Consider the following 27,610-nt stretch of genomic DNA (forward strand, 5'->3'; position numbering starts at 1 on the left):
TTTGCAGTCAAGCTCCTCTTGACTTTCCTCTAAGCCCCGCTACTTAGATACAGCAATGCTGAATGCTCAAGGCTTTTCATTCAACACGTTCAGCTTCACAGAAGCAAATAAATATTTACCACAAAGTTCAATCAAACCTTGGAATCCCTGTGTTAACTCTTTTATCTTTAATCCGTTACAGATGCGCACACGCCCCGTCACCCTCTCCCTGTCCAAAGACTCATTCTTGTGATGCGTGTTTCCAATGAGGCGCTGCGCTTCTCAGGGAACGGCAGCCGGTGCTTTTCTTAAGGTGAGGTAGCCGGCAACAACGTCAGACGGGAGCATCCGAATGTAGGCAAACTCCTCAATGGTGCTAAACCTCAGCTTGCTTTGTGGGTCTGTGTAGTTAGCCTAGAAGAGAAGCAGACAAACATCTGAGCGGCAAAGACCTCAAACAGATCACATTGAAAGCCCGTGAAAATTAACATTTCAGAGGTTCCCCTCACAAAAAGACTATTTCATGGCTAGAAACATGGGTAGAGGGAACTCCCTGGTGAGAGCACTCTCTCTTCCTTTTTTCATCATGATTCATGATAATGAAACTATTTCCAATTCTAAAGGTGTTACAAGAGTTGCTAAAATAACTTCAAGCATACTCTTGATGGGCTTCAATAGCTAAAAAGAGAACTGTCTAACGCTGAACACCAGGTGCTTGGGGACAGACACTGTCATGATGCCCTTCTTGTATGACTGGCCACTGAATGCCAGGTGGCATGGTCGGATCCAGACAGAACTTCCTATTATATTACTGCAGCAAGCTAAAGAACTTCTTGTGTTGCTAGTTATCCTGAGTAATTGTACTCTTCTCTAGAAGGGGAACTTCTGAGATAAACATGCTAGGAGAGAATGGGATTTTGAGGCCTAGGGGCCAAGGAAAGGAGGGCCAGAAGAGAGAGCGGCCGAGAAAATCGGGAAAGTTGAGAAAGTCAGAAGGAGGAATGTGAGAGGAGAAAGGTGAGCGAGCACAGGTGCGCTTGACCAAAAGGAGAAGAGATGAAGAAGGTTGACACTCACATAATCACACAATGGAATTCACTGTCAGAGGATGCAGTGATGGCTGCAGGCATATATGTTATTGCCCCCATGGGTTTTCAAGGCAAGGGACATTCATAGGTGGTTTGCCATTGCCTGCCTCTGTGTAGCAACCCTGGGCTTCCTTGGTGGTCTCTCATCTAAATTCTAAGTGGTGAGGTCTAACCAGGGCAGAGTAAAGCGATACCATCACTTCGTGTGATCTGGACATTAATTCTGCTGATACAGCCCAAGATCACGTTTGCCTTTTTTGCTACCGCATCACACTGCTGACTCATGTTCAGTGTTTGGTCTACTAAGACCTCAAGATCCTTTTCGCACGCACTACTGCTAAGACAAGTCTCCCATTTAATAAGCATCCCCTCTATTCCTTCATCCAAATAATTTATAAAGATATTGAACACAGGGCCCTGAGGCACTCCACTAGTCTGACATGACCAGTGGTCCAGAATCAGTATCTATGGGGAGATCTTGGAACCGATTGCTGCGAAGAGAGCTAGTGTCATGCAGCAGCCCCTCTCAGCCTTGAAACAGGCAGGGTAACTCTGGGCTTGGAAGCCTAGGCTACAAGGACTCTGTTGGGCTAAAATGAAGGAGGGCAAACCCATTGCATTTGCCATTCTGAGTGCTTTGGAAGAAGTTACAAATCCAAACGCTGGCTTCAGATCCGTTCACGTTTTGTAACATATCAAAGAAACCAGTCAATATTTGGAAATACACACAAGTGAATGTGGGAAAGATCAGAGAAGCTGGTTTGGGAGAGATAAATCAAAGTTCAGAATCGGAGGCTACCAATCTGCTAAGACACTGATCTGATTTAGGAAAAAAGGGAAACTTGAAATGGCAGTATGTTGTAGGTGTAGTGGTTAAGAGCCGTGATTTGGAGTGGTGACCTCTGATCTGGAAAACCGGGTTCAATTCTCCACTCCTCCACATGAGCGGCGGAGGCTAATCTGGTGAACTGGATATGTTTTCTCACTCCTCCACATGCAGCCTGCTGGGTGTCCTTGGGCAAGTCACAGCTCTCTTAGAGCTCTCTCAGCCCCACCTACCTCACAGGGTGTCCGTTGTGGGGAGGGGAAGAGAAGGTGATTGTAAGCCGGTTTGATTCTTTCTTCAGTGGTAGAGAAAGGCAGCATATAAAAACCAACTCTTCTTTTTCTTTATCGGTTAAATGATCCTCTGGCTAATTTTGTCCACATTTACTATAACATTTGCTGTGTGTGATGATGACTCCTCTACTGATGGGTCTTCTGCGTTCATCTGGGGCAGAAGAGCCTTTGGTATAGGAACCCAGTATTTCCGTTCAGCTATCGTGGCTAATTAGCTGACGACGGTCCCGTCCTCCTCCATGGTTTCAGCTCATGCTCTAAAGCCACATGGCCTCAACAAGTTCTCCAGCAGTCATGTGGTTTCAGTCTAGGGGATGAACCATCGCTACATGCTGGCAGCAGCAGTAACTATCACACAGAGATTGTTAAATAAATTATACTGGAGATTTTCTCTCCCAATTATCCAATAAGCTACATGAAACAGCTCTGTATTGCAATCAGGGGAAAGTCCCACTCTTCTGTAAACTCAGGGTAAAGGGGCCACAGACTGTATTATTCAAAGTACATGTAATTATCATTATTGGAGGCTACAGCAACAAGGCTGATTCACGTTCATGCAGAGGCTGAGGTTTCAGCATTTGACTATTTCCCCCCAATGTTGAATAAAATAACTGCTGCATGGCTAGACCAGTGAACTCCCCGCCCCTTTGAATGTCAGGAGAAGTCTACGAAGTGCAAGCAGTCCTTACAAAAACTGCTATGTTTGAATTTTATTTTAGTATGATGATGGCAGCCCTGACCTGGATGGTCCAGCCTAGCCTGATATTAGATCTCAGAAGCTAAGCAGGGTCGGCCCTGGCTAGTACTTGGATGGGAGACCCCCCTGGAAGTCCAGGGTTGCGACGCAGAGACAGGCAATGGCAACCCCCCTCCGTTCGTCTCTTGCCTTGACCTGAATGGCCCAGGCTAGCCCAATTGCATCAGATCTCGGAAACTAAGCCAGGTCAGCCCTGGTTGGTATTTGGATGGGAGACCACCAAGGAAGTTCAGGGCTGCTATGCAGAGGCAGGCAATGGCAAACCACCTCTGTCTGTCTCTTTCCTTGAAAACTCTACAGTATTTACAGACAATATGATGATATTTATTGGTCTGGCTTTAATCAAAGATAATTATACTTATATTTTGCTTTAGAATTTAGCAATTAAGCTGTCCGGATTTATATGCATCATTACTATACTTCGATCTTCTAAAATTGTTGCACCTTCTGTATTATACTTAAAATGAAAACCGGTAGGTTGGCCGCGACTTGAGTGAACTTTCCACCACCAAAACGATTACACCACCATTAATTAAAAATAGAATTCATCACACACCAGGAAAAGAAGATTAAGGGGCCCGATCCACTCCTTCTTACTTGCAGGAGGGACCTCCAAGTGCTTCCTCTGGTGGGCATATCTTATGCCGGTCAACTCATGCCCTTGGAGACACTGTGGCCCTGGGCAAGGGGCTTTCAAAGGCAAGTGAGACCCAGGGGTGTTTTGCCATGGCCTTCCTCTGCAGAGTCTTCTTTGGTGGTTTCCCTTCCAAGCACCAGTCCTCCTTAGCTCCCCGAGAGCTGAAAAGATAGGGCTAGACCATGCCACCTTCCCTTGCAATAGCCTACACCACAGAGAACAGCAACAGTTTATAGCAGGAGAGGGGAATTCATGTCTGCCAGCTGCGAGATGTCGACTGAGCTTCTGTCTCCCACCCCTGCTGCAGTGCCAACCAAGGTGACTCCAGTGGTTGGGCAAGTTCACATGGGAGTAGGCAATCCTTCAGGTATGTTGGACCCAAACCATACAGGGCTTTGAATGTCAAGACCTTGAATTGTGCCTGGAAACAAATTGGGAGCCAGTGTAGATGGGCCAAGACTGGCGTGAGATGGTCCCTACAACCCATACCAGTTAATATCCTGGCTGTAGCATTCTGCACCAATTGACATTTCCAAAAACTTCTCAAGGGCAGCCCCCACATAGAGTGCGTTATAGGCTACTTTGGGTCTCCACTGGGGAGAAAAGTGGAGTAAAAACACTTAAGAAAAAAATAGACTGCTACAATATCCCTCTTGTATTTTTCCATTAGGAAGAAACCAGGAGATTAAATGTAGAGCTTCTCTTTGTAAGTATTCTTGCTTGCCTATATAAAAGGGCCACTTCAGTTGCTGAGAGCTCTTATCAGAGGCAAGTAGGGTTCCTACAACCCAGAGGAGAAAAAAAAGGCCTGCCTCCTTAATAGAGGGCTTGATGGGACGATATTTACCAGGAGATGTTATTTACCTCTGTGCCATGAACAGCTTCAGCTGCCCATTTCAAAACATTAGGCTATAGTTAAAGGGATGAAGCACTTTTCTTCGGGCATGTTGGCAACCCTGAAGAGAAAGAGGTGTCTTTGGCCCATAGTCCTCTATAGGAAGTGCTCCAAGGTAGATTGAAAAACAATCCCCCTTCCAGAAATTCAAAACAAAATGCAAGAAAAGATGCTCATTGAGGCTTAACAGCAAACAGCATCTTTGTGTCACGTGACAGGGCGAACTTTCAGAACTTCTGGGGTTAGAAAAAGGGCAAAAAGTGGCATATCCTGGGGGCTGGTGCTGCTGACGGCTTGGCCTTCCCCTGATGAAAGAGCTTTGTGCACCAGGGAGTGGTGGCTGGCCCTGGGGAAGATGCCACCATTAGCAGAATGGATCCCCAGGGCCCAGCCCAATACTCTGTGGAAGGCAGTCAAAGGTCTGTTTGCCCCATGGTGTGCCTTAACAACTCCATTTATTTTAAAGGCCCTCACCTGCCTTAGCCCTCACCTTAGCCCAGGCAAGCCTGATTTCATAAGGTCTCGGAAGCTACGCAGTGTTGGCCCTGGTTAGTACTTGGGTGGAAGACCATGAAGGAATTCCAGGGTTGCTATGCAGAGGCAGGCAATGGCAAAACACCTCTGAACATCCCTTACTTTGAAAACTCTACGGGATTGCTGTCAGTTGAGACTTGATGGCGCTTCATCATTGCCCTGACCTGGATGGCCCAGCCTAGCCCCATCTCATCAGATCTTGGAAGCGAAGCAGGGTTGGCCCTGGTTAGAACTTGGATGAGAGGCCACCAACAATATCTGAGGCAGGCAATGTGGTTACCTGTATTCACCCCTTGCCTTGAAAACCCTATGGGGTGGCTATAACTTGACAGCACATTCCTCCACCACATCCTGCCTTATATTTCAACAGGGCTCTAAAGGCTGCTCAGACATAGATTGAAATCCATAACAAAATGACAACAGTCACTCATCTACAGATCAATTAAAAAAGGAAGGAGGAGGAGGAGTTGGTTTTTATATGCTGACTTTCTCTACCACTTAAGGAAGAATCAAACTAGCTTACAATCACCTTCCCCTCCCCACAACAGACACCCTGTAAGGTAGGTGTGAGGCTGAGAAAGCTGTGACTAGCCCAAGGTCACCCAGCTGGCTTCATGTGTAGGAGTGGGGAAACCAACCCGGTTCTCCAGATTAGAGTCCACTGCTCCAAACCACAGCTCTTAACCACTATATCATGCTGGAAGATTAGACGTCTTCCAAAATATTAGCGAAGACCAAACCTGATGGGGAGGGAATTATGCAGCGTGTTTAAAAGCGTACCTCGCAGAAAAGGGGAGGGGCTGTGGCTGAGCAGCAAAGCATCTGCTTTGCATGCAGAAGATTCCAGGATCAATTCCTGGCACCTCCAGTCTAAAAGGAGCAGTGATTTGCAGCAGAGGTGTGTCAATCCTCCCTCCCTTACCACTCCCCTCCCCTCCCCACTAACTGCAACAAAAATGTGGCGGGTTGCGGAAATGTGGTATGGGGAGGAGGGGCAGGCAGGCAGGGAACGGTTAGGCCACTTTCCACCCCTCGAGGCATCTTCCCTCCCAGCTGTGCCTGCCCTGCCAGGCCTGCCTCTCTGCCAGAGATCTCGTTCCACCCTCACCCTTTGGAAGGGTGCGACCGGAAGGAACCTGTTCCCTGTTGGCACCTGTCAGCAGAACAACTGGCACAGTTCCCCGGGGCACGGAATCAGCACGTACTGCTCAGAAAGTCTTCCATCTGTGAATGAGTGTGACTCAAGTTTTAGAACTGGCTCCTGTCTGTCAGCCAGCCAGCCGGATTTCCCAATTTTCAGTTTAAAAAAATGCATTTCCTCGGGGTGGCGTACATCAAAATAAAATACAATTCAATAAAACATTTATTGATTAAAACATTTATTCCCTGCCTTTCCTCCTGTCTACCATGCTGAATGGATGACCAATCCTGTTGATCGCATTGACTTACACTGTGTATTCCACCTTGAATCTCAGTGAGAAAGGCGGAATATAAGTAATGGAAATAAAGAAAGAAAGAGGCATAAAACAGTCGTTTGGGGCCGCCGGCTGCCATTGCTGCCTCCCCCCCCCCCCCCGCCAAAAAAGAACTCCCATCTGGAAGGTGCCTCAGAGCCGTTTGAAACCCACAGCTAAGGAAGAGCCTCCTTCCAGACAGTGGTTTGGATAATCCCCCCCCCAACCCTAGAGATATATTCATAGAAGCCAAACACCTTCACACACACACTGAAAGAGTCTAACTAAAGCTCTAAGCTGTGAAAAATAAAGCAAGATGAAAAAACAATACTTACGGGAAGTCCTGAAATGTCAGAGTACTTCTTGGCTGGTTTAAAGGAAGGAGGAGCATCAATACTGAAGTCTGGAGGAGGGCCAGAAAGAGAACAGTAGGAAGGGCATTGAATGGTAGGGCCAGCTAAGTCCACACAGCTACTTTAACACACACACACACACACACCAGCAGTTTTTAACATAGATAAATACAAAAATGGAAACCACATTTTTATCCTGCCTTTCCTCTGGGGAGTTCAGGGTAGCACGCATGGCTCTCACCCTCCTTTGCTTTCCCCTCACAACAATCCTGTAAGGTCAAATCTGTGGAGATTGTGTGAACGGTCCCAGGTCACCCAGAAAACTTCAGGAGAAGCACGCCCTAGTCCACCATGCTAACTGCTGCCCCACCAGTGTGGTGAAAGTGTATGGAGTGTTGGACTAAGATCCTGGGAGACTTGGATTCGAATCCCCACTTCCGCCATGAAAGCTCACTGGGTGACCTTGGGCCCAAACTCTCAGCATGGCCTACCTCACAGGGTTACGACTGTGAGAAAATGGGGGAGAGGAGAATGATGTTCTCAGCTGCTTTGAGTCTCTACTGGGGAGGAAACGGGGATATAAATAAATAAAAAGGTAAGGTAAAGGTCCCCTGTGCAAGTACTGGGTCATTCCTGACCCATGGGGTGACGTCACATCCCGACGTTTCCAAGGCAACTTTTTTTTGTTTTGCGGGGTGGTTTTGCCAGTGCCTTCCCCAGTCATCTTCCCTTTACCCCCAGCGAGCTGGGTACTCATTTCACCGACCTCGGAAGGATGGAAGGCTGAGTCAACCTTGAGCTGGCTACCTGAAACCGACTTCCGTCGGGATCGAACTCAGTTCGTGAGCACAGCTTTTGACTGCAGTACTGCAGCTTAACACTCTGCACCACGGGGCTCCTATATAAATAAATAGATAAATGCAAAAAGATGAATGCAAAACCTGGGTCCTCTAGCTGTAACCACAGACAACTAGTCAGGGGCAACCACTGGTGGTCCTGGGATGCAGGCGCATCCCCTTTTGCACTGAAAATGCTTCTGGGCAGTCCAGTGGGGATTAATGTGCACGGCAATGCAGAAAGGGTCTATGCGCCTGCAAAAATGACCCTGCCCCCCCCTCTTCCGTATCCAGCAGTGTAATATCTGCAAATGACGGCTTCCGGCACATGCCTCTTACAGATTAGCTAAAAACCACTGCTCAAGACAGATATGCTATCGTCCAGGAAAAAGAAATGTAAAGAGTAATCTTTTCAATCAGATAAATCTTTTAAGTATGTACCACTTTAAGCCCAGTCAATGACCTACAAAATGGCACAGGAATGAAGACTGCCTCTGCTCCGGAGCTGTCTGAGGAGGCATAGCAAGCTCTGCCCCCCACCCCCAGCCCAGCCGCATGCAGACACATTGACGGGCACAGGGGGCCTTGGGGCAGGAGCTTGAAACCCCTGCATTTCATCACACATTCATATCCACAAAACTATCTTGTGCTCACGTGGCTTCCCTTCCCCTAACAGGCTTTTGGGATGGATTTTATGGTTATTTCCAGTCTAGCAGATCAGCTCCTTTTAATCATCATTACTATCTTCTGAGTGATGGTCTTGAACAGCTGTTTTTACATCTTTGAACTGCTTGATTTTTAACCATGCTTTTTTTCTTTTTTTTTTGGCATGTGAAGGTTTATTTGTGAAGAGGCAGTACAAATAGCATCATCAGCAAGTTGTCAGTTACAATACACTAGGAACACATTGCAGGCAGGGTGACAACAGAGTTTAAGAACACTTAGCGGCAGATTTATTTCTGGACAAAAGATCTGAAGTCTAATAAATCATCCACCTTCCTCTGCCATCCCGTTGTCCTAACCAAATTGCTAGTCTAAAAATTAAAGGTACTACTTTGTATGCTGGGAATTATCTGGACCAAGGGTCCCCAGCATGGTACCTAGAGGCTTCCTAGAGGCACCTGGTGGGCCACTGTGTGAACAGACTGCTGGACTTGGTGGGCCTGGGTCTGATCCAGCCGGGCTTTTTCTTATGTTCTTACCTGTGGGCACCAGGGCACCCACTAACACCTTTCCTGGCTCCGCCAAGTGTTTTTAGAATATGGGAGGGGCCTGGCGGGGCTTTTGCCTGGCAGGGCTTCTGATTGGCTGTGCAGATTTTTAGAAAACATTGCTTAGGCAGAAGCTGCCACCACAGCACAAGGATCTTCGCTGTGCGACTGAAGATAAGCCGTGGCAGCCATTTTGTGGCTGGCTCCACCTCCTAAATCAGCCATTTTGGGGCTGCGCCCATCACCACATGTTAGAATTCCAAAGGTGCCCACAGGGTCAAAAAGACTGGGGACCCCTGATCCAGATGTTACTGCTGCTTGAGAATCGCCATCCTTGTGGGCAATTCCCCACACACCCCCAGACATTAAGGACAACTTGTTGTGTGAGAGGAGGTGGGCCATCATGTTATGCTGCCCAACATAAATGGTCCCTTAGGGTGATCTCTATGAAAACTGCAACATCTTAACTGGCCAGCATCCAGAGATGTAGGATCACACGATGAAGGAGATGCTAATCAACTCCTCGACAATCCTGAATAAAGTTGTGTGAAAACGGCACGACTTTTCTGTTACATAATAGCTCCGTTCTGATGAACAAGGTTGGGTGTTACAGGGGCTTGTATGACCTCCCCACCCACCCCAAAGCAGACTCCTTCCCTGTTTTGTGGCCGTTGCCGTTACATCTGAACTGAGATAGCAGTTTGCTAATCAGAACTGGAGTAAGATTTCCAATTCTAGTCTCGTCATTCTAGATTTGAGTTGCCAGAGAAGAGAAAGGAGAAAATCCAAGACCGTGCAGGGTGTGTTTGTGAGGGAAGCACGAATGGCCGAACTATATGTTGCCATTTGTTTGGTGTGAACCAAATCGTGTGGTTTCATCTTGCATTTTCCGTGCACCCATGCTGCTATGTTAACATAAGAACATAAGAAAAGCCCAGGCCCGCCAAGTCCAGGAGTCTGTTCACACAGTGGCCAACCAGGTGCCTCCAGGAAGCCCCCAAACAAGACGACTGCAGCAGCATTATCCTGCCTGTGTTCCACAGCACCTAACATAATAGGCATTCTCCTCTGATCCTGGAGAGAATAGGTTCCTGCACCTTATGCACATTTTGCTTTCCACAGGCCAGGTACATTTCCATGCAGCAAGATGATTGGTTCCTCAGGAAACTGGTTAGAGTATGCCTACCTGTGACCTGCCGGACCAGTGGCCTTCAAATAGTGATTCGAGGAACCCAGAGGTTCCTCCATAGCTTCCCAGGCTTGCTGAGGGAGAGGCTAGTTCAGATTCCCCCAGAGTGGTCTGAGGCCGAGGAGGCACCACTGACCCCTCTCAAATGGAGCCTTGGACACTTACCGTAGAGGCTCTTTCTCCTCCGAGGCGAAGGGCATCCTGAGAAGTGGGTTGTTTTCCCTCTCCATCCGGGTAGGCAGGACCAAAGACTTTGACTTCCTGTCCCCCTTGGCGGGAAAACAGCCTGCAGGAAGCCAGTTATCGTCTAGCCTAGCTAAAACAGTACCATTGGAACACGGACTCACAAGAATGATGCAGAAACTAAAAACCTTGATGAAACAGACTCCGGAAAAAACATAAATTATTCACTTGATACGTCACTCAGAAATTCTTTTATCGTAAACTAATCAATTGGGATGGGCAGGATGCCCTTCGCCTCAAAGGAGAAAGAGCCTCTGCGGTAAGTGTCCAAGGCTCCATTCTCCCCTGAGGCAAGGGCATCCTGAGAAGTGGGACTTTATAGAGCTCCCTTATGGGTGGGTAACTTATTATTCCACTACATTTTGGAGCACTCTACACCAAAGGCCGCTTGTGCTGAGGACCATACGTTAATTTTATAGTGTTTTACGAACGTCGATACTGAAGACCACGTGGCCGCTCGACATATTTCCTCTATAGGGGCCTGCTTATCAAAGGCTGCTGATGTTGCCATGCTGCGGAGTGAATGGGCTGTGATTCCCCTTGGTAAAGGGGTACCGGTCAATTTGTATGCCTCTGAGATACACTGTCTGAGGGTGTAACTAATGGAGGCCGCTGACATTCTTTTTCCTTTGGAAGGGTTTGATATCCCAATAAACATATAATCTGTTTGTCTAAACTCTTTTGTACGTTCTATGAATATACGAATAGCTCTGCGTAGGTCTAGAGAATGCCACCGTTTTTCTTTGTCACTTGATGGTGAAGGGCAGAAAGAGGGGAGATTTATTTCTTGGGCCCTATGGAAATGAGAATTGATTTTAGGCTGGAACGTTGGGTCTGGTGTTAAAACCACCTTATCTTTATGGAATACGCAGAGGCCCGTCCTAATCAGAAGGGCTCGGAGCTCTGAAACCTGTCTAGCCGACGTGATAGCAGTTAGGAACAGTACCTTCATGCGGAGGTATTTAATAGGAACTGTCCTAAGTGGCTCGAAGGGGGGACCCGTTAAAGCTTTTAAAACCAGATTCAAGTTCCAGGATGGGAATCTGTGAATGACTGGTGGTTGAGTTTGCGACACTCCCTTTAAAAAGGCAGCAACATGTCTATGATTTGAAATAGGAAGGCCATCTAAGAAAGGTAACACCGTAGATAGAGCGGTTACCTGTCTCCTTAGAGTCGAAGCTGAGAGTTTAAGGCGTACTCCCTCTTGTAGGAAATCTAGAATTTCGGATATGGAAGGTGAGAGAGGATTGACCTTTTTTCGTCTGGCCCATCTAACGAACGCTTTCCATGACGAGTTATACATTCGTCTAGTGGAAGGTCTACGGGCTTCTAGGATAGTATTAACTACTTCTATGGAGTACCCTTGATTTAAAAGAGATCGCCTTTCAAGTGCCAGGCGGTCAAGCAGAACCATTGGGGGTCTGGGTGTTTCAGGGGACCCTGGTGTAGTATGGCTCTGCTCGGTGGAATCTGCCATGGATCCTGACAAGACATTCTTATTAGATTCGCAAACCAAGGTCTGCGGGGCCAATATGGGGCTATGAGTATGACGTTGGCATGCTGTTGCTGAATTTTGCGGAGAACTTTGGGAAGAATGGGAATGGGTGGAAAGGCGTACAGGAGACCTTTTGGCCAAGAGCTCAGTAGAGCTTCTGTGCCTTCCGCCTTTGGATGAAAAAATCTGGAAAAATATCTTGGTAGTTTGTGATTTTGTTCTGAAGCGAACAAGTCGAGAGAAGGGGTGCCAAATTTTTCTGAAACTAGATGAAATGTCTAATTCCCATTCCCCTTCGTCGAGAGTTTGGCGGCTTAGCCAATCGGCCTGTACGTTGAGGGTCCCCTTGATATGTTCTGCCCGAATCGAGGGGATGTTCATCTGGGCCCATGAGAAGATTGTGGCCGCCGCCTTGTGAAGGGAGGAGGATCTGGAGCCTCCCTGCTTGTTCAGATAAGCTTTCGTGGAAATGTTGTCCATTCTTATAAGTATGTGATGATTTTTGATTTTTGGAGCAAATTCCCGTAAGGCAAGCTTTACCGCTCTGAGCTCCAGTAAATTGATGTGAAGTGTCGTTTCCAGGGGGGGACCATCGTCCCTGGGCTAGGTGTTCCCCTAGGGTGGCCCCCCAGCCCATTAGACTGGCATCTGAGAATATTTGTAGAGGCTCCTCGTGTATATACTGTGTTTGTTTGTATAGGTTCGCTGGGGAGGACCATCAACGTAGGCTCTGTTTGACCTGTGGGGAAATAACTATCGTTTTGATCTTTTTCTGGAAATGTCTATCTGATGGGGACTCAGCATCCATTGCAACGGTCGTGATTGGAATCTGGCCCATGGTACTACAGCGATGCACGATACCATCAGTCCCATGAGTTTGGCTAATGTCATCAGTCTGGCTGTTCTCTGTCTGGCTATGGATAGAGTAAGTGTGACAATCTTGTCCACTCTTTCCTTGGTTAAGGAGATGGAGTTGGATACTGAGTTGATCTGAACTGCCAAGTGGGTGGCGGTTTGTGATGGTATCAGGGAGCTTTTGTGAAAATTTAATAAGTAACCATGCTCCTGGAGAATCTGAATAACTCTGGCTGTGTGTCGTTTGGATAGGTCCAGAGTCGGAGCGCAGATCAGGATATCGTCCAGGTACGGATGTACCTGGATTCCTTGCTGTCTGAGGACGGCTATGACCGTTACCAATGTCTTGGTAAAGACTCTGGGGGCGGAAGTAAGGCCAAAGGGGAGGGCCCTGAATTGGAAATGGTCGTTTCCATACGCAAAACGAAGGAAACGTTTGTGGGAAGGGTGGACCGGAATATGGAGGTAGGCCTCCGTCAGGTCCACGGCCGTCAAGAAAGAGCCAGGGAGAAGGGACTCCACGGTAGATTTGACCGTCTCCATGCGGAAGTGTTTGTGGGCCATCCTCTTGTTGATGGTTGAGGATTGAGGATGGCCCGCCAGTCCCCGTTTTTCTTGGGGACTGTAAAGAATATTGAGTATACTCCCTGGCATTTCTGGAGGACCAGAATCGGTTCTATGGCCTTGATTTGGAGTAGATGTTGTATTGCTTTCAGCGTAATTTTGTGTTTCCCTGACCTGGAAGGGATTGGGAATCTGAGAAAACGATCTGTAGGATAGGTTGAAAACTCTAGAAAATAGCCTTGAGTTATGATTTTGGAGACCCACTTGTCCGGATTGGACAGAGTCCACCTCGCAGCAAACTGCTGGAGCCTCCCCCCTACCTGGGGATGGTTGGCGTCACTGTTGATTGGTTTTGGTAAACTTGTCCCCCCTGTCCTGTCTGGACTGGGGTCCCTGGCCTCTCTGGAATCTACCTCCTCTTCTGAAAGGTCGAGTGCCCCAGGAGCCTCTAGATGGTCCCCAGGATCCTCTCCGAAAGTCAGCTCTAAATCTGGTACATGGTCTAAAGGAACAAAAGGACTGAAATGGAGATCTTTGATCCTTTTTTAGCTGCATAGGCATAACCTGTTTTTTATCTTTGGATTCTATAAGAATACTATCTAGTTTTTCACCAAACAAGCGACCTTCTTTCACCGGGTATGACATCAAGGAGGTCTTGGCCTTAAGGTCAGCCGGCCAAACCCTTAGCCACAGGGCCCGTCTGAGGGTGGTGACCGAGGCCATTGATCTAGCTACGAACGACATAGTGTCGAGTGAAGCGTCTGCCATGAGTGAGGTAGCATTGAGTACTCTCTCCAGACCTCCGAGTGCCCTAATGTTATCCTCAGAAACCAGCTGCATAATCTTTTTGATCCATAGATATGATGCTCTGGCGAATATTGGTGTGGTGGCGCTGGCCTGAATCGCTAATGCAGAAGCCTCATGAGCCTTCCTTGCTAAAAAGTCAGACTTTCTATCCAATTGGTCGCTTAGGACCTAGTGCTCTGGCACTAGGCCTGGTGATTGGAGATCCACTACCGGTGCGTCCACTAGTGGCACCTTTAGCATCTCCATGGCATGAGGTGCTAGTGTGTATAATTTTTTAACATTAGGAGGGACCTGTTTGTTAGATGAAGGCTTGTCCCATTCCTCCCTGACTGCCCTTTGAAAAAATTCAGGGAAAGGGACCAAGTTAGTGCGAGGTTGCTATCTGGGAAAAACCTCTTTAACTCCCTGCTTCCATTTTGATTTGGGCTCCTCTGTGGAATCCATCTCCTCGTTTAGGTCTAAAGCCAGAATGGCTTTGGCCAACAACCCCTGGTAATCCTCCCCTGAGAACAGTCTATTATGTTGTTCTGTAGGCTGGAGGAATTCTTCATCCGAGTCAAACTCGCCCTCCTCTTTTTCCTTCCCCTCCTCATTCTCTCCATTTTCAACCTCTAGTGAAGAAGAGGTCGACTTGGATATATTTGCCAAGGAGTCCCCAGTGTTAATAATAGGTGCCTTCATGGCTGCCTTGGTGGGCCAAGAGGATAATCTAGGAATCGCTGAGGAACCAGGCTCCAATGATTTTTCAATATTAGATCTAACTATTGGGGAGGGGGGGTAAGTCCCGAGGGGGGGGGAATACCCGGAGCCATCCAAGGATTAGGGGGCAAACGCGCCTGGTAAGCTTGAAAGGCTAACCACTGGCGCTGCAGGGCACAGTTAATAAGGTCATCTGCGTTCTCCCAAGATAAAAAATGGCCGCCCGCCGCCAACTGGGGGGGGGTGCCATCTCCCGGCGGTAAAAAACCCGTTGCCGCTGTGTTACCAGTTGCCGGGTTGGTATCGTACGCCGCCGCTGACTCTGAAGCCGCCTGGACGCTGGGAACCGGATTTTGTGTCCCGCGAGAAGAGGCGAGCGAGGTCCGCTCGGCTTTCCGCACGGCTTTCTGATCGGCGCTCAGCTTAGTGCCGCGTTTCTTTTTCTTAGCGCCCTGGTGCAGCGGCGCGGCTTTTTGCGCCTTTTTTATTTTAGGCTGCACCCGGGATGACCCCTCAAGCGGCGGCTCAGCAGGTTGCGGCAGGGTCCGTGAGGGTCCGCAATCGCGGCCGTTGGGAGAGCCGGTCGTCTTGTGGGAGGTTTGCACCAGCCCACTTTGATAGTCTTTTTCAGAGAGGAGGTCGTCCTCCCTGATTACAATGGCGTCGGCCATTTTGAATTCCTCTCGGCTCTAAGCCGAAAGGAATACTCACACACTGGGGGGGGGGGTAGGAAGGGAACAAGTAGGGAATGACAACGAAGAGAAAACAAATACATGACTTACAATCAGAATCTGACAGGGTGAAGAAGACAAACACAATCTCTCCTAACTACAACTATGAACTGAGAAGCACGGAGCTGTGCGAAAGCTGCTGCTCTACCCGTGGAGGCAGGACAAAGACTGGCTTCCTGCAGGCTGTTTTCCCGCCAAGGGGGACAGGAAGTCAAAGTCTTTGGAGAGGGAAAACAACCCACTTCTCAGGATGCCTCAGGGGAGAACAGCCTGCCTCCAGGGGTGCGAGGAGCAAGAGCGCCAGAGACCAGCTGTTGATACTGTGATCTTCAATGAATTTGTCTCTCATCTTTTAAAAAAGCAGTTCTGCCTTTAGGAGACAAAATGGGCTCTGAATTAGCACACAACAATCAAGGTTAATGCAGAGGCAAATGGCCCTGTGAAGAAGTAACCCAGGACTGGTTCTTATGTGCTTTCCCGTTTCTTGCCCTGAGCAACATGTACAGTCCAGTCCTACACGGCTTGTTCTGATGGCAGAGAGCATCTCCCTGGTCCCCGATTGACCAAGCCCGTGTGGCCTCCATCTCTGTCCCACAGAGAAAACTGTTCTCTTTTTGTTTCGTTTTTTTGAGAAAGTTGTTATTTATAAATACATGAAAAGCATCTAAGCAGCTTACAACTGGGATCATTTAGTTGCCATGGCAACGCCCTTTCCGATGCGAGGATTTGCTTCAGGTTCTTCCAGGTTCTGTTCTTCTTTCCAGCTGCAGCTCCCCCAATGCCAGAGTGCTAGAGAGAGAGAGAGAGAGAGAGAGGAAGAGAGAGAGAAAGATTGCAAACAACTGCATTGAAATTGGCATTTTTATTTCGTGTGCAGCATCAATCGCAAAAACTGTCCCAACTATTTACTTAAACGAATGCTGGCTGTTTGCTTCTTAAATGCAACAGAGGAGCAAATTTTGGTCTGTGTCATAACTTAGTATGAGCGGAACGAATGCAAGACATATACTTTTAAAGTCAGGGTTGCTGGGACCACAAGATGCAGGGCTCTCCCAGGATCTGCCCATCCAGATGCCGGTCCTATGCCTTTCATTACCCTAATAATCCCGTGCATAGCAGATTAGTTTCTAATCTCAGCCCTGATCACAGGTAGGGCAGAAAACCTCCGGGCAGCCAGGCAGCCTCTGGCCATGGCTTGAAGCGGGTCGTGCTGTTCAACAACTTTTCTTACTTTTAAAAAGCAAGTCTTTTTATTGATATACTTCTAGTAAAATATGTGTAAATACAGATTATCAAGTCTTTAACACTTCTATAAAAACTCTTGTCAAAATACAATGTATGTATTACAATGTATGCAGTAAAAGCAGGCAAGTCTTACATACTATTCAGTTTTAAAATCCAACTTCTAAAATATAACAGTCAAATTATTCTGATTCAGTTCAAAGTATCTAATTCACAAAGTCTAGAGTAAAGTATTTAAGCCATACATACCAGTCAGCCTTTTCTGAGAGCCTTTTGGAAGGTTCTGATTCTCTGGCTGTACTGTGGCTGTATTTATACTGTTTCAAACTCATTAAGAGTGAAGAGAAATCTTTTATCCCCACTTTCAGAAAACTTTTTTATCCTCAAGAGGGATACCTTTTATTCCCTCTATCAGATATCATGAGCAGTGCAGTAATGCCATAGTTACAGCTGCTCAGCTCCCCATGACCATATATGGGCTTCCTTTCCTTTCAGTCTATTTTGCTTAAAGTATAAACACTCATTTCTGAGTTTCATGATCACATTATATACTTAATTTTTATACCATCCTCTTCGTTAGGACAATACGCATTAAATGAGACTACTTAGAAATCTGTAGCACAATATTTAACTGTATAACTCATAAAACAAAATTGCTTACATTGTCACTTTGTGACCATCTGTTAGTAACACATAGTCTTGAGCAAGGTTACAGAAGGCAAGAAAGCATATTATTCATATCTTTGATAGGACTGCAGGAATCTTTAATGCCTTTAAGTTATAAAAAGCAAAGTTTAAGCTATTAATGCACTCTCAGTACATTAAGATATCTTCAGTAGACCTTGAGAAGGGCAAAATTGTTCTGCCTTTGAAATTCAGCTGGCAGCTGAGTCAGAAAAGGTGATTTTAGTTACATCTTTTTGACAGATAATGAAAAGTGCTCTGTTCTTCTCCCTTCAAGGACAAGACCAGTTAGTTAGTTAGTTAGCTCTTGAAAGAGCTGACCTTGAGAGAATTCTGTCAGCCTGTCCTAAGGACATTTGCATTACCCAGGCTTTTCATTATACAAACCTCTGCAGCTTGTGGCTCAGTTTGCATGATGTGTTCAAGCTCTACAGGGTATTAATTCTGCACATGTACACAAAATACCATACTTATGTCAGAGACCGTGACAGGCTCACCTCCACCTGCCTTGCTCCTGAGCCCAGCTGACGTGTGTCGCCTGCCAACTGACTCCAACCACACCAGCCCGAGAACAGGCCCTCTGGTCCCCTGGCGCCTTCCCCTAGTGACTCTGGGCTGTCAGGCCTATTATGCACCTGGGCCCTAGAGAGCTGTGTGCTATTTAGATATTGATTAGTATTTATTTATTAAAACATTTATATCTTGCCTTTCCTCTTGGTTTCCAGGCGGCTTACAACAATAGCTAAAAACATTTTCAGTTTAAAAGCAAAAATAGCAAACCCCAAATCTCTCCCCCTTCCTTCCCTTAAAAGATTCCCTGCCATTCATTCGACACCCCCCCTGCCCCCTGGCAAACAGGCCGGCCTTGTAGTGCTGAAGCCACCCAGGCCACCTTGAGTGGTGGGGTGGCCAACAGATGGCTGCCTGATGACCGCAGTTGGCACACGGGGACAGATGGGAGGAGGCGGTCCTTCAAATATGTGGGTGCCAGGTTGTGACGGGCTTTAAAGGCCATGACCAGCACCCTGGACTGAGCGCCATGTTCACTGGCTGCAAGCCCAGGACTCTGTGCAGTTGGCTGAGAAGCCCCCTCTGCCCATCCCTGCTTTACTTGTAGAAGAAAGGTGAAAGGGGTGGCGCAGATATCCTGCGAGAGGGAGAAGCAGGAAAGCGGGACTCAGATTGCGCCTGCCTCCCTCCCCAAGCAGCTGCCGTTTTTTCCCCCATCGGTGACATCGGTGAAATCCAACTGCTAAATCAAAGGGGGAACATCCATTTATACATATGGTCCCCCGTCCAGCTCAGAATACATGTGCAAACACTTCTTCATGCAGATTCTTTCTAGCTGGATCAGGACAAAAATATTGGGGGGAAATATTATACTCAGTATAGGAAGTTTTCTCAAAAATATATTTTTCTTCTACTTAAAAAAAAAAGACTGAAACAGAGAGCTCTTATTACAACTAGATTTGAGTCCAACAGAACCCTAGACTAATCTCTAATTAGAGCGGGCTCTAATTTGGTGAACTGGGTTCGATTCCCTACCTTTCCACATGAAATCTGCTGGGTGACCTTGGGCTAGTCACAGTTCTCACAGAACTCCCTCAGTCCACGCGGAGGCAGGCAATGGCAAACTACCTCTGAAAGTCCCTTGCCTTGAAAACCCTACGGGGTCGCCATAAGTCAGCTGTGACTTGACAGCATGCACACACACACAGAACCCTGGAGAACAAGATTTTTTTTGGGGGGGGTATGAGCTTTTGAGAGTCTGACGAAGGAAGCTTTGGCTCTTGAGAGCTCGTACCTCAAAAACCTCATTCGCTTTCCCGCCGACCAGGCTCAAGGACTGTTATGCCAAGAACTGTTATGCCTACTGAACTCTGTTTGAAACTCTGGGAACACAGTAGGACTGTTATGCCTACGGAACTCTGTTTGAAGCCCTGGGAACACAGCTTTGTTTTTGAAATGTAATCTCTCACAGTTTCAGTGCTTTTATATTGCCAAGTTTTAGCCAGGCAGCCTCATAGCTGTCACCTTTATGCTCTGTTATTCTATTTGACCAGTAAAGACCAGCTTCTTTGGACCTGATTGTCTATGTCGTGGTTTCTGGTTCATTTGGACCAAGGGCTTACATTGTGACAGCTGTCTCAATCTACCTTTCCCCTGTCAGGCTGGAGCCCTGGAGGGTTCGCCTGCCACTCGGATGGGAACCAGGAGAGCGCTCTCCGAATGAATCGTCAGGGGCTGGTGCCCCCGGGTTGTGATCCCTGGACGAACCCTGGAAGACGATCCCAATCTCGTACGGGACGTTGTAGCTGAGCTGAGCAGGACTAGCATTGAAGTTAGTCGCCTACATGGATTAATACAGACCCAGTGGCGTTCTCTAGTGACTTCTCCTTGGATGTCTAACGTTGAAGATGCCAACACCTGTTTAGATCTCCAAGCCCTTGATCGGTTGGTGGATGATGCCCAACTGGCGGTGGAGGATTTACAAATACTAACCGGTTTGTTGGATAAACTTATTGCTCGTGAGACTCACTCAACAGGAGCCATGGCAGGAGCCCCACCGGCAAGTTTTTCTTTGGTGCCGAATGCAGCTGTCAAGCAAAGGCAAAACGGATCGCTATCCAAACAGCGCTTCTATTTGTGGAACTAACCAAGGATACTACGGTAGCCACTCTATCACAATTGTTGTCCCCAACTTTCGGGGCTAATGCACCTGCGCTAGCGGTCCAGATTCAACCGCTGTTGGGCGGGGAGTCCAAACCGCTCCTCGCCCTCCTGGAAAAAGAACTTCTACCGCTTGTGACCGCAGATGTTGCCCTGAAACTCGAAGCCGCCCAAGCTCTCGCGGAAAGAGAAGTGGGGGAGGCGGCAACCAAGGCTCAGGCCGCACGGGAAAGGGAGCAACAGTTAGCTGCGGAACGAGCACGGGCGGGTGTGCGCCCCAAGGACCCCGGTCGAACCGGCCCTTCGTGGGGACTAACGTTTTCCCCGGCTTTTGCCCCGTCCCGCACCGCCCAACGCACGCGGCATCTCGCAGAACGACTTCGGGGATCTGACGATTCTGATGAGGAGGACTTGTATGGGGACGGCTCCCAATGGGCCACGGGCTTCCGGGCCAGCCGGGCACATCGTACGGGTGGACCTGAGGACGAGGTGCACTTGTTACGGGCTCAAAATCGGGAGTTATACGATCGTGTAGACTGTCTCCAGGACCAAATGGAACGTTTGTTCCAGGAAAACGAAAGATTACAGCGGGCGCAGGTGACTCCGGCGCAGCCCATTCTTCCTGGACCCGCCGCACCAGTTCACCCACCAGTTCAGCAGGATGTGCCAGCTCAACAACCAGTTTCTCCCCCCCTTCCAGCTCCTGGTTCTCCTTCTACCACAAAAGGAGGGGGGTTGATCATCTCCAACTCCTTCCTGGACTCCCTTCGGGCTCAATGCTTAGCCGAACGCACTGCCCAAACCCTGCCCCCAGGTGTACTTGAGCAAGGTGATTGTTGGTACAGACTCGAAATTGTATGTGCCTAAGACACTTCGAAAAGAAGTCCTGCAATTGGCTCATGGAACTAAAACTGCAGGAGTCTGATGTGGACTCCTTCGTTCGCAGCTGCCCCATTTGTGCCACGGTCAAGCGATCTCAAGGCAAGCCCCCAGGACTGCTGCAACCGCTGGAAGTTCCCAGCAAGCCCTGGGAAGTAATTGCCATGGATTTTATGATGGATCTCCCACTTAGCGGGGGCAAAACTGTACTATGGGTTGTTACTGACTTATTTTCCAAAAAGGTACATTTGGTTCCATGTGCGGGTATTCCCTCCGCCCCCAAGTTGGCCCGCCTCTTTGTGTCACATGTTTTCCGGCTGCATTCGTTTCCGCGTAAGATAATCTGCGACCGTGGAAGTAGTTTTGTTGCTAGGTTTTGGAAAACTTTTCTCAAGTTGGTGGGGGTGGAGCAAGGTTTATCTAGTGCCTATCATCCCCAGACGGATGGACAAACTGAACGTGTCAATGCTGTGTTAGAATGTTATTTACGCTGTTATGTCAATTACCACCAGGATGATTGGGTAGAACTGTTGCCTTTTGCAGAATATGCTTACAATAATGCTGTACATCAATCTACAGGTTTCAGCCCATTCTATGCTGTGTATGGTCAGGACTTCGGTCCTCTTGCCCCTGTAGAAGCACCCGAGGGGGAGGGGGATCCTGACGTAGCCTCTTGAGCACATGCTCTCCGTACCACATGGCCCTGGCTGATGAGCAATCTTGACAGAGCTAAGCGCAAGTACAAAGCGCAAGCAGATAAGCATCGTTCTCCTAGCAAGAACTTTCAAATTGGTGAATTAGTGTATCTGTCCACCAAGAAGCTGAGGTCCACTCGTCCTTGCCACAAACTCAGTGCCAAGTATATAGGGCCATATCCCATTGCCCGGATTATTAATCCTGTCACCGTGGAGCTTACTCTCCCTAAAACCTTAAGATGTATACACCCAGTCTTCCATGTCAGCCTCCTCAAGCCTCATACCGCCTCTCCGGAATGGCACCCTGACCCGCCTCCCGAGCAGCCCGTGATGGTGGGGGGGAGGAGCATTTTGAAGTGTCAAAAATCCTGGACTCCCGTATACGGCATGGATCTCTCCAATACCTGATTCGCTGGAAGCACTTTCCCCCAGCGTACGATGAGTGGGTACGTGCACAGAATGTTTCCGCCCCATATCTGGTCAACGCCTTTCACACCGCCTACCCGGACAAGCCATCCCCCTACCAAGCCGGGGGGGGGGGGCTTAAGGGGGGCAGAATGTCAGGCCTGTATCTCAGTTGCTTTCGTTTCCTGCTCACTGTCCAGACTCAACAGCTCAAGGATTGTTATGCATACCAAACTGACTTTGAAGCTGTGTGAACCACAGTGCTGTTTGTGTTCTGTAAACTCTTACGTGTTTTCATGCTTTTATATTACCAAGTTCAAGCCAGCAAAAGCCATTGCTGTCACCTTTTCTTCATGCTCTGTAGTCCTATTTAGACCAAGTAAAAACCAGCTTCTTTTGGACCTGGCTGTCTCTGATGTGGTTTTTTAGTTCTGATTTAGGCCAAGGGCTCACAGCAGATGAATTCCAAAGACTCGCGAGTAAGATAGTGGACTGGCCAGAAGCTACCCTGATCCACTACTTTCGCGAAGCATTGCACCCAGACATTTTAAACTGGTCTTATATGCGAGGCGACCCAGACACCCTTGGATTTTGCTGGCTGAGGAAGTTGAAAGCCGGCGGCGGTTTGTTTCGCTAGTCCGAAATAGAGCCAAGGAGAAAGGCGGACAAAAGCCGCCCACCTAACCTTCAACTCTCCACCCGCAGAGACCAACCCGGCTCCCTCCGGATCGCGAGACCCATTTCCAGAGAGGGGCTTGTCTCGTTTGCGGGGGAATGGGTCACTTTGTAGCGGCTTGCCCTCAACGCCCTGAGACCACTTGCCCAAGCATGCCGCCTCGCGCTCGAGGATGGCCTCAACGCAGAGGCACCGCGGCCGCCCGCAGCGCAGGGACGACCCACACCCTCCACGTCGGAGAATCGTCTAACCTCCCTGCACCAATCGACCCCGTAGGGTCCCGGATTACAAGTGCCCCAGTGGGGGACAGCTCTCCTTCTTCCGACGAGGATAATCAATGGAATTCCCCAGCCCTTAATCTGGAAGCTCCTCTCGACCTGTCAAAAAACGGACACGGTCTGTGGTGAGTGGAGCGTCCCCACAGACCCCTGCAGAATCTCCTGCAAAACCCAAGGCTCCTGTCAAGGTGAGTGAAGTGGAAAACACTGTTTATGTGGACGTAGTGCTACAAAATTACAAGAAGGGCCCCCAAATACGTGTCAAAGCTCTCATAGACTCCGGCTGCGGACGCACTTTAATTAATGAGGCCACATTTGCAGCCCTAAAAGTCAAATCCGAAGAACTACCGGCCCCCGTCCAATTCGCCCAAAATGGACGGCAGCCAGTTTAGAGGGGGGGCCAGTCGACCGTCGCACACGGGGAGTAGCGATGGGTATCGGTTCCCATTGGGAGCAAATAGACTTTACCATCGCTCCCATCCGATACGAAGTTGTTTTGGGAATTAACTGGCTTAAGGGTCATAACCCTTACATAGATTGGGACGCTGACACAATTACGTTCGCCAGCCCTAAATGTGAATAACACCGACGCGAACTCGCGGTTGTCCCTCCACCCGCGCCTGCCTTAACCTCTGATGCAGTAGTGCCGCCACCGTTACCTGAAGTATATCGAGACTTTGCAGATGTTTTTGACATGAAAGAATGCGATGCCTTACCCCCCCCCCCCATCGTGCCACGGACTGTGCCATTGAAGTTGTGAAAGATTGCACACTGTCCAAAAGCAAGATTTACCCTATGAGCGTCTCCGAGCGCGCTGTGTTACGAGACTTTTTGGATAAAACTCTTGCTCGGGGGTTCATTCGGCCGTCAACCGCCCCTAATTCAGCCCCCGCTTTCTTCGTCCGTAAGAAAGAAGGTGATTTGCGTTTGTGTATAGACTTCCGAAAACTCAAAGCAGTTACCCAGACTAACGCCTATCCTATCCCATTGATTTCGGACATCTTGGGACAACTTCAGGAGGGGCGTATTTTCACCAAATTGGACTTGGTTGAGGCTTATTACCGGGTTCGGATTGGAGACGGGGATGAACCCCTTACAGCCTTTTCTAGCTGCTTCGGCATGTATGAATTTCTGGTGATGCCTTTCGGGTTAAAGGGGGCCCCGGGGAATCTTCATGCAACTCATTAATGAGATTCTCCATGACTTATTATATCGTGGCGTGGTAGTTTATCTGGATGATATCCTTATTTATTCTAAATCCATGGAAGAACACGTTACTCTGGTCAGAGAGGTGTTACAACTTCTCCGTGATCATCAACTCTATGCTAAAGTGTCTAAATGCGAGTTCCACCAAGAACAACTAACGTTTTTGGGGTACATCATTTCACATCGGGGCCTCAGCATGGACCCTGCTAAAGTGCAAGCGGTTCTTGACTGGACGCCTCCCTCCACCCGTAAGCAAGTGAAACAATTTCTAGGCTTTGCCAATTTCTACCGTGGTTTCATTCTCAACTTTGCTCAAGTGACACTGCCAATCACCGACCTCCTTAAAACTAAAGGTAAAGGAGTCTCAGCTACGTTACCCACCGCCAAGGTACTTTGGACTGATCAATGTCAAACCGCTTTTGCAACCCTCAAAAGACTTTTCACTTCCGAACCGGTGCTGCAGCACCCCAACCCGAACCAAATGTTTGTTGTGCAAGTAGATGCATCCGATGTGGCCATGGGGGGGGCTCTTCTCCAGAGGGGGGCTGACGGTCTTCTCCACCCCTGTGCTTACTTTTCCAGGAAGTTTGCGCACGCTCAATTGAATTGGCCAATTGGGAGAAGGAAGCAGCAGCTGTACATCATGCCCTAACCCTATGGAGGCAGTTTTTGGAGGGGTCCGGGGTCCCCTTTGAGGTCTGGACCGATCAGGACCCACAAACTGTCCGCGAAACAACAGCGTTGGGCTGACTTCTTTCCCCAATTCCGTTTTGTACTTAAACATGTACCTGGGAAACAGAACGTGCTTGCTGACGCTCTTTCCAGATTGTCCCAATATCCAGTAAAAATAGACCGTCCCACAGACTCTTTATTCACCCCGGCGCACAAAGGGGCTCTGCCCGTCCTGGCGGTAAAAACTCGATCCCAAACTCTGCTCCAATCCCAGACTCAAGAAATGGACGGCAGAGCAGCGGGCGCTAAAGAACAACTCCCCCTCCAGATCAGCCTGCGCCGACCGTCACCGGCACTCCGCAGCACCCGAAGTCCCCCCCCCTCCATCGCCACCGCCGGCGACTCTGGATTCCTCCTCTGCCGTGGGGGGGGGGAGTGATCCTGCCCAGTTCCTTCCTGGACTCCCTTCGTGCTCAATGCCTGGCTGAACGCTCTGCTCAAACTCTATCCCAAGGCTTGCTTGAAAGGAGTGGATGTTTGTACAAGGACTCGAAACTATATGTGCCTAAAACGCTTCGAAGGGAAGTCCTACAACTAGCTCATGGAGCTAAAACGGCAGGACATTTTGGTTTCCTAAAGACCCTTCACTTGTTACGCAGGCAATTTTGGTGGGTGGGCGTGCGTACGGATGTGGATTCCTTTATTCGCAGTTGTCCTATTTGTGCCACTGTCAAACGATCCCAGGGTAAGCCTCCGGGACTCCTACAACCACTGGAAACTCCCAGCAGACCCTGGGAAGTGATTGCCATGGATTTCATGACTGACCTCCCTCTTAGTGAGGGAAAAACTGTACTTTGGGTTATTACTGATTTATTTTCCAAACAGGTACATTTGGTTCCATGTGCAGGCATTCCATCTGCCCCCAAGTTGGCTCGCCTTTTCCTGTCACATGTTGTCCGTCTGCATTCCTTTCCGCGTAAGATAATTTGCGACCGCAGAAGTAGCTACGTGGCTAAATTTTGGAAGGCATTTCTCAAGTTGGTGGGGGTGGAGCAAGGTTTGTCTAGTGCTTATCACCCCCAAACGGATGGGCAAACTGAACGTGTTAATGCTGTCCTGGAGTGTTATTTACGCTGTTATGTCAATTACCATCAAGATGATTGGGTTGAGTTGTTGCCTTTTGCAGAGTATGCTTACAATAATGCTGTGCATCAGTCTACCGGTTTTACTCCATTCTATGCAATGTACGGTCAGGATTTTGGCCCCATTACTCATGTGGATATGACGGGGGTGGAGGGAAGTGTCGAGGTGGATGCCTGGACTCAGGCCATCTGCAACACCTGGCCCTGGCTAGTAAAAAATCTAGACAGGGCCAAGCGCAAATACAAGGCTCAAGCAGATAAGCATCGTTCTCCCAGTAAAGACTTTCAAGTGGGTGACCTAGTGTACCTTTCCACCAAGAATCTGCGGTCCACCCGGCCTTGCCCTAAACTCAGTGCCAAGTACGTGGGACCATACCCCGTCGCCCGGATAATTAACCCTGTCACTGTAGAACTGGCTCTTCCGAAAACCCTGAGACGTATCCACACTGTTTTCCATGTTAGTCTCCTCAAGCCCCATGTTGCCTCCTCATATTGGCACCCGGAACCGCCCCCTGAGCAGCCTGTGATGGTGGTGGGGGAGGAACATTTCGAGGTTTCTAAGATTCTGGACTCTTGTATACGTCATGGGTCTCTACAGTATCTGGTTCATTGGAAACACTTCCCCCCTGCCTATGATGAGTGGGTGAAAGCACGAGATGTCTCCGCCCCAAATCTGGTGCACGCCTTCCCCACCACCTACCCCGATAAACCGTCCCCCTTGCCGACTGGGAGGGGGCCCTAAGGGGAGCAGAATGTCAGGCCTGTGTCTCAGTTTCGTTTTTCTACCAAGGATTGTTTTGCATTCTTGAACTCTTTGACAGTACTCCGTGAGAACGGAGGCATCTCTAGACTGTTTTGAAATAGTAATCTCTTGAGCCTGATCTGTGCTGCTGAATACTGAATGCTTTTTTCTATGCTTTTATATAGTCAAGTGTATCCCAATGCCCCCCATTGCTGTCTTAAGATCCTGTATGCTCTGCAACCCTATGCTGCCAGTAAACCATCTTCCTTGGACCAGTGTGTCTCCTGTCGTGGTTATTGGTTCTGAATAGGGGCTAGTGCTGACAGCCAGACTGGCAACAGCTCTCCTGGCTCTCAGATAGAGAGGTCTTTCATATCACCTTTTTTTCCTTCTAGAGATGCTGGGGACTGAACCTGGGACCTTCTGCAAGCCAAGCAGATGCTCTACCACTGAGCCACGGCCCTTCTCCTTGGTCACATGACCAAAATTGTTCTGCTTGCTATGTTTATATGCCATTCGTTGCAAAGAGCCAGGATCAACAGGGTAAACTGAAGATGACGGAAGGAAGGAGGGAGGGAGGGAGGAGCATAAATATAAACACTTAGTTGTCAAGGGGCTAAAGGGTTGGCCCCAGGCTTGAAGACTCATGATACAGTAAACAAAATTTAAGTCTTATCTGTACGCATGAATACTTACAGTGAAGCTAGGTGCCTTGAAGGGTAATGGCTTGCCAGAAGTCTCTGTTGGTCCTGTGCTGGAATCTGCAGGCACCATTTTATTCTCACTCCCTGTCTCTGTACCGGCACTCTGGAAAAAGAGACTCATTCCGTTTCATGGCTAGGGAAGTCAACACGTGCAGTTTCACAGTCCCAC

General features: G+C 48.6%; 1 protein-coding gene across 1 annotated transcript in view; it reads right to left on the reverse strand.

The window, feature by feature from the left end:
* Positions 1-261: 261 nt before the first annotated feature.
* INO80C (INO80 complex subunit C) overlaps positions 262-27,610 on the reverse strand; it is a 50,323-nt gene continuing 22,974 nt past the window's right edge. Inside the window, exons 2-5 of the mRNA XM_056857837.1 lie at positions 27,434-27,544; positions 16,124-16,235; positions 6,799-6,866; positions 262-393 (exon numbers count right to left, since the gene is read on the reverse strand). Coding sequence (XP_056713815.1) covers positions 262-393; positions 6,799-6,866; positions 16,124-16,235; positions 27,434-27,544 — 423 coding nt within the window. The remainder of the gene's footprint in view (positions 394-6,798; positions 6,867-16,123; positions 16,236-27,433; positions 27,545-27,610) is intronic.

Source organism: Euleptes europaea, chromosome 11 (genome assembly GCF_029931775.1).
Source record: "Euleptes europaea isolate rEulEur1 chromosome 11, rEulEur1.hap1, whole genome shotgun sequence".
NCBI lineage: Eukaryota > Metazoa > Chordata > Lepidosauria > Squamata > Sphaerodactylidae > Euleptes > Euleptes europaea.